Genomic DNA, 10,762 nt, shown 5'->3' on the forward strand with positions numbered 1-10,762 from the left:
GACTACACAAATAATTAAAAAGAAGACGTATAACACGAAATTAAAAAAAAAAAAATCGAATCTCTAACCTGAGTGAGAAAAAAAATGAAAGTCCGAGCCAAAACTGAAGCAATGAATGGATGAACTGGAACAGAAATGCAGAAACAACGCTAGTCAAATCCACTTCTCCGCGTTCATCTCTCACGATCAACTCAAATGCGTGTAAATTTTCGGGAAATTACTTGAATATAATTAAATTTCCTATGAAATTTTTGGGCCGTTTGAGCATAGGGGAGCCATTGGGCTATTTAACTGGCTATGGAAGTGGAGCCCACAATTGTTTACTCTAATTTTAAGTTTTGAACGGATTTCCGCCGTTAGAAGTTCTAGAACTTCACTATGGTTAAATAGATAAAATAAAATTAGCAGTGATCGATAAAATTGTTGTAGAATAAGATAAATGTTGAGACTCAACGGTCTATATTGTTTTTAGTATTTTATAATTTTATTTTTCATTTTTAACTCTCCACCGTTGAGTTTCATTTTCTTTTTCTTTTTTGTTTAAGTTATATTTTCGATTTTGCTTTAATGTTTTTGAAATTTAAACAGCGATCTGGAAAAAACTTGATCTCCAAGTTGTTAGAAACTTGGATGAGAATATAAGAAATAGTAGTAGGAAATGAAAGGAAAAAGAAAAGTGATGTTATTTGGCCATATTTGTGATCAAATAGTTTTCTCCAAAATAGAAAGCACTTTGATTGTTTTTTTTTTTTTTGAAGAAATGAGATACTTTTAACTTTTTTTATTCAATTTAGTTTGTTCTATATTTATATTCATAACAAATGAATGGTGGTGTTCTTTTGAATTAGAGTGTAACAAATAATTACATAACGATCAGAAATATGTCGTATCTGAATGATGTTCTTTGATTTAGAGTGCGATAAATAATTACATAACGATAAAAAAAAATGTGTCATACCTAAGATTTTTTATTTAGATTGCGACAGATGGTTATATAAAGATTAGGAATTGGGGTTGATGGAGCGGGACCATTGGACTTCATCAAGTGTAACTATATCATTAGCGAAAAAGTTGACCTCAAAAATATGCTGCAAGTAGCATGTCTTTGTCAAGTTACATACTGCCCAACTTTACAATTTCTTGGATCACCAGTTATTTTAGTACTATTATTATCAGTTTCTTGTCTTTGGAGATATAAAATGAAACTAATTTCTCTTCCAAGACTTCATCAACTATGTACACCACCAGATTTTCATTTCACTTCGGTTTAAACAAAAAGTTTAGGAAGTCACTCTATCTTCAACGAGCTTGGTCGAATCGACAAACCAGAATTTCCTGGACAACACAGCAGCTTCATCTCTGAGTCAAATGCTGAATGAGATATATCTACAAACTCCGTTCTATGAAATCCCAGATCCTCTCCCCCATGTAAATACGGTCCCTAAGTCCACGACGCATGTGGCGCTCGTCTAGGAATATCAAAAGTTCATAAGGCTTCCTGGCAGCCACGAGCGTGTTGACAAGCCTCGCTGTGTGCCTGAAATGCACATTTTCATCGATCATCCCGTGCACCAGGAGCAGCTTGCCTTCCATGTTGTCAATGTGATGCATGACAGAACTGTGTAGATAGCCTGATTCATTTTCAGAGGGCAATCCCATGTACTTTTCTGTATAGAATGTGTCATATCCGTCCCATGATGTCACAGGAGCACTGGAAACTGCACATTTGAATACTTTGGGGAATTTTGCGAGTGCCATCGCTGAGAGATATCCACCATAACTCCATCCGTACAGTCCAATGTGGCCTTCTTTAGCTAACCCCTGCTTGATGAGCCACTCGGCTCCAGTAAGTTGATCCTCAGCATCAATCTGACCGCATTTGTGCTTGAGCGACCTGCAAACTTGAGTCCTCGTCGATCAGTTACTCTGTTGTCCATCTGAAAAAAGGAACAGCAATGCAAATAAGGAATTAATCAAATTATCATTTCCTTTATAGAAAGTTAAACTCATAAAGAAAAACTGTATAAAGCAAGTGACAAATCTAGAGCATATGAAAGCGTTTAAAGTATGCTTGGTGTTGGACCGCAGAAAGAATATATTCCAAAAGTAAATAATAAGTGGCACAATAGATGTAACCCAAAACTTCAAAATTTGGATATTTCAAAAGCGAAACAAAAAATCTAACCTTCCAAACTAATATGCCTTTACTACTGAGATACTGAGCTCTCATGTCGATAGTGTTTATCCAAGAATCACAGACTAGCTGTACGCTGGGACCACCATATACGTGAACCATTGTCTTGTAAGGCGGTGGTCCAAATCTTGCAGCATCGGGTTTATATAGTGCCCCATATAAGGTGGTTCCATCCTTAGCCTTCACCTGAACTATTTCAGGAGGCACAAGTGCGAGTTCCTTAAACCTGGGAATGTTGATGGGCTGCTCATAAACTGATGCAATGAAGCTTCCGTCCAGCAATGAGTATAGCATGATTTTGGGAGGTGAACCCAAGCAATCATAGATATCAACAAACCTTTGCAACTGATGATCAAGAACAACGACATGTTTTCCCTTTCCATGGGTTAATCTTACAGGAGTCTGTATGGAACGGCTTCCATCTGGGAACAATTCTTTCTGATAAAGATGCGATTCCAAAGGACTATCCAAGGTTCCAGTGAAATATACGATTTTAGTAGCCTCATTTACACCAGCCACATGCTCAACCATCCAATCACCTTGAGTAATAGGTCCTAAACACACTCCATGAGAATCGTATAAATATAAATGTCTGAATCCCGTTCTTTCACTAGCCCAAATGAATCCTCCAGATGATCGACCAGGTAATCTATCTAAAGGAGTGAAACAATCATGCAAATTGATCCAAGTTTCACTATCTTCTTGCAAAATTAGTTCCTTCTGGCCAGTTTTGATATCAAACTTGAGGATCTTCAGTTTAGAATGGGTTCTATTCAACACCTGAGCTGTAAGAATGTTTCCGTGCATCCAATTAACTCTTGCCAAATATTCATCGTCTTCTGCTGGCTCTCGTCCGCAGAGAAGGTCCATCCAACTAACTGGTCCACCAGTGGCAGGAACAACTCCCAAGCGGACTTTCACATTTGGACCACCAGCAAAAGGGTATGCATGGTCTTCCTGTGCATCTGGGCCCACTAAACATTTCCCTTGGTGCACTATCCTAAATAGAGGTACTTCTGATGAATCAACCTTGGTAAATGCAATAAATTTGCTATCTAATGACCACCAGTAACCATTCTTCCGATCCATTTCCTCCTACAGCCAGAAAAGATATGGAGTATCTCAGTTAGCAAAGTCATGTTGGGAAAGGTAGACATGTTACGCAAACCAGGAAAGACTGCCCCCAACATGTTTCAACAGTAACCCACCTGTGCAATGAACTCAGCAACGCCATGTGTCTGAAATAGCAACAGAAAAAACTTAGTCAATTTTGTGCAATTAACATATAACTCCAAATACAAAGGGGGTGACTGCAAATTCTAACTCCCTCTATGATGACATAAATACGATTTGCTAGATGTATACACCTAGTACTCAGTGATGCAACTAGCACAAATACAAAGAGACAGACTGGATTAAACACAGTATACATGGAACCTTATGCTTACAATAGCATTCTTGTCAGCGCCCACAGTCAATTGCTTTGACACGTTGTACAGAAGGTTAGACACGTGAAGCTCATTATCCCTCACATAGGCCAGTTTGGTTCCATCTGGAGAGAGTTGTGGGTCTATAACTGGCGAACCAGAGGCACTCGGGATCAGGAGTTGAGTCTTGTCATTATTTTCCTGACTATAGATCTGCTCACATGTAGAGGTCGTGCTTTAGTTCATAATAAGTAATTGAAACCTTAGGTTTTAAAAAACTGTAATATGTTAAATAAGGAAACAAACAGAACATGTACAGGACTAAATTTAACCAAATTATGAAAATAACAACAATTTAATGCTATATAATTTATGTTCCATCAGAAATTTTCCTCAAGAAAGTATGAAAACTGCAATAAAGGAAGAAACTCTATGGTTTCTTTCACTAGTGGCTGCAACCAATATGATTTGAAAGCTCATATTCCCAAGTATTATTGTAAATCTCACAAATTATTCCAAAAAAAGAACCAGTTTTTATCTATCAAATGACGGAGAAGGCTTTATGATTGACATTAATGTCTGATTTGCTAATTAAATATAATTTTCATAGACCAATCCTAATCAGAGAAGAAATACAGAGTGAACGCATGACATGAATATTTCAAGATCTCCCTTTCACCAAATTAGAGTGTGAAAATCCATTAAGATGAATTTCATAACACATGAACAAGATATAAGATGTCAGGGAACACACCCCAGCTGGTATAGGCACAATAAGTCTTTTTCTCCTTGGGCTTGTCTTTACCCATTCATAGCGTGTTACTCCCAAGCCTCGCTCTCTTAACCTCTCCCTTCTCAACTTTTCCTCAGCAGATAAATTATTTTCATCGAGACCACCATCTGGTGGGCTAAAGAACAGATCATGTTTCCCACTCTTGATATCAAATACAAACAAGTTTCTGTTCAAGGTTTGATCCTGGCTGAACAAGTACGCTATGAGACAATCATCGGGGCTAAACTAATTGCAGTTGGCACTCCATAACTTGGTAAAGGGTGCTGGACTATCTCTTCAACAGAGAATATATTGCAATTATCCAGAGCATTTGCGACTGTTGTTTCAGTTACAGGCATTTCGTGAAGAAACAGCCAAGAACGTTTCAAATTCTTCTATGTGCCACTCTCATCCAGTGATGGCATTAACAAAAAACAGTCTATGATTGAGTAATTTATGCATCAATGCGCGCATACTGTACAAATCTGCCAAAAAAAAGGATAGCAAAAACATGTCAAAGCAGACTTGAGCATGAAATGATATCCTTGAAACAACGAAAACACAAGAATAAGATTTCTAAAAAAAACATATCGTGTACCAAGGGATAGAATTATCAGGTTTGCACTGATATTATTGTGATTAACAGGAACTGTACTATTTCAACTTAACGAAGCTTCAACAAAAAAATTTGAACTAATTAAAGCTGCTTCTCCCAGCCGTGAAAATGAGTGGAAAAAGTTTCTTCACTTTTCATTCCTCCCCATCGAACACTGCTTCTTAATCTCAAGCTAAACTAGGAGTATATATAAAATAGTGAACAAAAAATCTCCACATTGCGATACAAGGCAACAAGTTAATAGCCAAAATCATCAACAATTGGCGCGATCCCGCCAGACAAAGTACTAATTAGTCATAATTATTCAACTCTTAACAATAAACCGCGAAACTGAATATGCAATCTGACCTGTCTCACTGTCTGTGATGATCCGGCAATGATGAAGACGAATTTGGATTCCAGAATCCGATTCGGATTCCTTCCAATAAATACTGATTAATCAAAACTTTAACGCAGGTTTATCAGATAAATCACAGAATTTAGGAGTAAGTTCAGGAACTAATTAGGCTTTAAATGATATGTGAGGGTGATAATTACTCAGTTTTTGTGGAGGAGTGGCGCGTGACTGCACTGAAAACGTACGCCCGTGGGTATATTCTGGTGGCGGGGTAAATGTAACCTTATATTATGTTTTTATTCCATAATAATCTTATTATTTTATTATCTTTAAGAATTGAATAGCAAAACAGTATAGAGTCAGCGGTTGAAATGATGATGCTTCTGATTCAGTTTTAATTTTGCTAAAAGCTTAGTTATAATAGAAAATAGAATCAATAAATTCCAATATTCAAGGCTACCAAATTTGGTTGCAAGAAAGTGATAGGAGATCACGTGCCCATTCAACCATGATTAATCAATTATCCAATTTCTAATATTCATCCATATGATAAAATATATAAGTCGGCTCGAGATTGGATATGACAGAAACTCGACAACTTGAAAAACTATCAAAATTATAAGCACATGATACTTAAATCTATACAATATATAAAATAATAGTTTTGGGAGGTTTGAATAATCATTTATACGAGAAATGTAAATGTAATTAATAAATATATACTCCTACTTAGTTAAATTAGTGGAAATTAATTTTTAATGTTTCATCACGTATGTTTCATATATACGTAAGTTAGTTGGAGGTCAGCATGATCCCATAGAAACACCTAATTATTTCCTCCCTACTTTTGCAAAATAAGAGGCAACAAGCAAAGAAAATCAATCTCCCAACAAGTACAAGATCAAATCCAATTGATGACAGCAGCACTGATACAAGCACCAGGCACAAAGGAGCTTTAATTTAATAGTATACAATTACTGCTATATTTATATTTGATTTTGGTGAAATTAACAGGTTGAGTTTTAAATTTGCTTCTTATTGACATTTCTTTTAGTTACATTTATGGAATTATTTATGCTATATATATTCTCACCCAGTAAACATATTCACCTCCCTCACCCATTCTCAGGTGAATAAATACTTTTATTCTCTATTTGTCACTTTGATTGATGTTAATTTGCAGTCACTACAGCTTTATCTTCTTGATTGGATGGCTAGGGAAGCCTCCACAAAATTATGTGGTGTGAATTGTTCGATTGTGTACTTTCATGGGTCTCATACATCTTATGCTTTGCTCTACGGATGATCGTTTTAATACATATTGATTATTGATTTTGGCATTGCAAATTGATTTTGTTCATTATTTTATTGTAGTTTTGGGTGAGGCAAGCGCGGTTGAGTTCTGTTGAAGAGTGACGAATTGTGAATTGAAGGTTTTAGTTTATAATGATGGGATTGATTTTAATTTTAAAGTTAATGTAGTGAATAAAGAAGTTTTAAAAATGATGAGTAATTATCCATTGTATTTAATTCTTTATTATGATAGATTTTTATCTTCCTACTCCATGGTTTATTGTTAAAACATTATATTATGTGATTTGCTTCAAATTTTATGCTTCAATGTTGATTTGTATAGATTTTTTATTCTCATATAACTAAAATTGTTACTCATATGATTCATTGTTAATATTAATTCTAATTTATTTAATTAATTTAAAATTTAAAATTAATATTTTAAAAATATATTAATCTGTGCATAGCACAAGCGTGATACTAGTTTCATTAAAAGAACAAAAAATACATAAATCGAACAACTAAATAAAATGAAAAAACATATAATGAACATGTGACATCTTAATTTTAGAATAAGATGATTTGAATTATTATTAAAATAAAAAAACCAAATCAAAACATGTGGAGTAAAAAAGATGATTATTGTCGAAGGAGAAAAGGAAGGCAATGCATTTTTTAGGCAAACAGATGCAATGTTTTTTCGTTTTATGTTAGATGCTAAAACTAATTTTAATCTTATGAGCGCTAAATGTGAGGAGATGGCTATATTGTCAAATACGTTAAGGGTAAATACTCTATGAAAAAGTTACCACATTAGCTATACCAAAAATAATTATGTGCTTGAATTATTGGACCCAAGGAGGCAAGGATTCCTTTACACAGCACATTCTTAATTCTCAAAATAAAGCAAAACCAAAAAGCAAAACAAAACAGAAAAAAACACTAAGCATATAACTATACAATAATTTTATACTCATCAAACATCTAAAAATATCATGTTCAGCTTCGTACTCATGTGGAATTCTGGGTAGAACCTGCCAGCTTCTCACTTTCTGCAACACACAAATCAACTTAACAACAAGGCCTCGGCTATGACTGTCACGAAGGCCTTCGATTCCGTGACTCCCTCTTCTGTGAAATCGACGTTGTGTACAACTTAATCATAACTCCAAACTCTGTATGGAGTTCATTGTATCTACATGAGACGGGGTATGCAACGCGCGTTTAGGCAAATACACGAGCTCACAAATCACAAGTCCGAGTCCTCCACTTCAGAGCGTACCACGAAGCTAGGAAATGCTAGTGTTATATCCCTACAAAGCCAAATAACATATATAAGATGATTCTTATGGTGGAAAACACGCGGCCAGAAGAAAGAAAGCTGTAGCAGCTATTTAAACAGTTTGAATCGAGCAGACTAGCCTGACAGACTTACTTTAGATATGGAAGTGTCATATTCTTGATAAGGGATGGATTTTGGGATACAAATTCCTTCCACTCATCTAGGTCAATCTTTCCATCGCCTTTCTTATCTGCATCGTCAAATGTCTGCATCATAAGATACAACTGATATGAGATGAAACGCGTTCTTCCAAAAAAGTATGATCTCTAAAAAGCAGAAAACACGAGAAGAGTGATCCTTACCTTGTTCACGATCATCTCTATGTATTCCTCCGAAAGAACTACATCTGATTCGTGTAATAGTGCCAATACCATCTCTCTCAACTACCAAGTTAAACAAAGAGTTGCAAAAAAGGCATATCAAACATATATTCTATTACATCTTTGTTGCCAGAAATTAACAGATATTTTCGAACTGCATGAATCAGATGGTCCATAAGACTTCACGAATTATGAAAACTTAAATTTAAAATCCATGGTCCACATAACTTACCTCTTCCCTTTCGATGAAACCTGTGCTCCTCAGATCATACACTCTAAATGCAACTGTTGAGCATACGTATAGTCAGAGATGAGAAAAGCATCATGTTATAACAAAATATGAGCGAAATGTGATTCTTACATGAAACTTTGTCTGCAACTGATGCATTAGGGTGAAATATTCCTAACGACCGGACAAATTCTCCAAATTCAATCACTCCATTGCGTTTGTAGTCAAATATATCAAATACCTACATATGAAACTCTTCATAAGAAGCTATATCTAGATAGCGGCATAGAGTTTAAAGGGCGTATATATGTATCTGAAAAGTGAACGAAAGAAGTTGTGTTAACCCACCCTGTCTGCAAATAGATTTCTCTTGTTTCTGTTCCTGAAGAGAGCAAGCTGGAATTCTTCCTGACGAGTTTGCAATAAGGTAGATAATCAGTAAGTGGAAAAGTTTCGATAATGAGCAAGTCAAGAGATAGATGAGTGATGATGTTACCTTGTGAATGAGGCCGTCGTCAGTTATGGAGCTACTTATCTTCTTATACAGTTCGTATAAAGCCTCTACTTCACTGACAGAAACTACAAGATAAAAATCACATTCAATAGACTAGTGGCGGTCAAATCCAATGATAAAAATTCAGGCAGCAAAACTAGACTTGAATAGTACTCCAATTTGGCCATCAAGAAATGTTCAATAACAAACTAATGTCACAAAAAAATGGGTAGTGATTTGATAGTTACACGGTGGAACAGGTAATAAGTTTCAGAGAGAAGCATAAATAAGCCTAGCATGGTTCATACTCACAGAGTGTCTCAGCAGCGAGGATAATGGGCTCCTCGTAACCAGGGGTGTGTTTTGGGGATTTAGAGTGGAAGCAGCCCATCGGAGTAGGAAAGGTCACGGATTAGTCCACGGTCATACAAATACATGCTAATGTGGCCTCTGATGTAACCTCACCTGCCAAAGATGAATCAACTAACTTAGTTCAGCATGAAAAAGGATTGTTCGTAAGTTTCTGATAGGATGAACTTTAACTTTAAAAACTGAAGCAAAAATGATGAACTGCAACAACCTTGCAAATATGAGTGGTGGAAAACAAGCAAATCATTGTGTAACAGCTTGATTATCCATAATTCCAAATACCATAAGTGCATAACTGGATGATCAATCTTATGCCACAGCAGCTCATATATGCAGGTAAGTGAATGAACAAAATAAAAAACTTAAGAGAGAAAGATAGAGAGACTTCATCTAACTCAGAGAGCCCTTCTAAACTCTACCTAGCTTCTCAACTAAACCTTCAACCGAAATTAATAAAAAAATCCACATATGTTTACTTTCTCATATTTAAATTCAATGTGTGTGTGTGTGCATATATGCATACAGAATATGGGAAACCAAGATTGATGCAGCAGCAGCAGCAGCAAAATACTTGATTATGATAAAAGAAAATGAAGAAACCAGATAATATCACTGTTTATTTAAGGTTAATCCACCATGAGTACAGCTATAATTCAAAAAAAAATATGAAGCCGCCAATAAACTGATGGGTCCAACCTATTAGCAAGCTGTATTCAGATCCAAATAATGTAATATATTCATTATTCAAAGCATAAACTTCAAACTCACCTTGGACTTTATACTATCAGCCAAAAAAGTAAATGTCATGTTCAGTTCCAAATATATCACAACTATAATTAAATAAATAAATCTAACCCTTCGTCATCTTTGCCCTCACAAATGCTAATTTCAGTTTATACCCCAATATCAAGATTTAGTATTCTGGTTCTAAAACACAAAATTATTTTAGTAGATGTTAATTTATCATGCCACGCATTCAAAAATCTTCCCAAAATTCAGTCTTTCAAGCAAAAACATGCAACACATGGTTGAATTTTTCCCAATAGAATGAAATCGAGAAGAGCCTAACCCATTTCAAATGTCGAGTCTTTTTCAAAGAACACATAAATTCAATAAAAATCACTTGAAATTAACGTTCTATTCTTCACCATTCCCATTGAAAAATTGAAATAGAAACGAATTCAAGTCGAGAAAATAGAGTGAGCAAACACAAGTATACACAATCAAATAAAATTGCAGCGGTGGAGAGAAGAAGAGAGTAAAGAGAGATGAGAACTGACCGACGAGGGGGAGGATGTTGTGGAATTGTTTGTGTTGTTGCACCTAAATCCGATAATTTATGCATGTATATATATAACATTAGTATAAGT

At 35.4% G+C, this 10,762-nt stretch overlaps 2 protein-coding genes across 4 annotated transcripts; both read right to left on the reverse strand.

Moving 5' to 3' along the window:
- Window positions 1-1,037: 1,037 nt before the first annotated feature.
- On the reverse strand, window positions 1,038-5,579 carry LOC125211424 (dipeptidyl aminopeptidase 4-like). The gene is given in 8 exon segments (XM_048111200.1): window positions 1,038-1,892; window positions 1,895-1,937; window positions 2,186-3,289; window positions 3,403-3,432; window positions 3,643-3,834; window positions 4,376-4,641; window positions 4,644-4,878; window positions 5,358-5,579. Coding segments are annotated over 7 exon segments (2,250 nt in total). The 5' UTR covers window positions 4,753-4,878; window positions 5,358-5,579; the 3' UTR covers window positions 1,038-1,386.
- A 1,878-nt stretch (window positions 5,580-7,457) lies between these two features.
- LOC125216589 (calcineurin B-like protein 4) lies at window positions 7,458-10,762 on the reverse strand. Of its 3 annotated transcripts, none has more exons than XR_007175431.1 (9): window positions 10,673-10,762; window positions 9,336-9,488; window positions 9,027-9,109; window positions 8,879-8,938; window positions 8,663-8,771; window positions 8,534-8,586; window positions 8,284-8,364; window positions 8,075-8,171; window positions 7,458-7,952 (listed from the first exon to the last, which is right to left on the reverse strand). XR_007175431.1 is itself a non-coding variant. In XM_048118343.1 (9 exons), the coding sequence occupies exons 2-9, from the start codon at window positions 9,412-9,414 to the stop codon at window positions 7,889-7,891; spliced, it is 660 nt and encodes a 219-aa protein (XP_047974300.1). In that variant the 5' UTR covers window positions 9,415-9,488; window positions 10,673-10,762; the 3' UTR covers window positions 7,458-7,888. The 3 variants fall into 3 exon arrangements, 2 of the variants coding, with proteins under 2 accessions (XP_047974300.1, XP_047974301.1); XM_048118343.1 differs by having other exon boundaries at window positions 8,075-8,205; XM_048118344.1 differs by lacking the exon at window positions 7,458-7,952 and having other exon boundaries at window positions 8,071-8,187.

The sequence above is a fragment of the Salvia hispanica genome, chromosome 3 (assembly GCF_023119035.1).
Source record: "Salvia hispanica cultivar TCC Black 2014 chromosome 3, UniMelb_Shisp_WGS_1.0, whole genome shotgun sequence".
Classification (NCBI taxonomy): Eukaryota; Viridiplantae; Streptophyta; class Magnoliopsida; order Lamiales; family Lamiaceae; genus Salvia; species Salvia hispanica.

What these genes read in the sequence shown, in the direction of transcription:
- LOC125216589 (XM_048118343.1), bottom strand. Translation starts at nt 9,414, where the DNA reads ATGGGCTGCTTCCACTCTAAATCCCCAAAACACACCCCTGGTTACGAG. An exon ending in CCTCGCTGCTGAGACACTCT is followed by an intron (nt 9,110 to 9,335) that starts GTGAGTATGAAC and finishes TTTATCTTGTAG; the next exon opens with TTTCTGTCAGTGAAGTAGAG. An exon ending in GAAATCTATTTGCAGACAGG is followed by an intron (nt 8,772 to 8,878) that starts GTGGGTTAACAC and finishes TTTCATATGTAG; the next exon opens with GTATTTGATATATTTGACTA.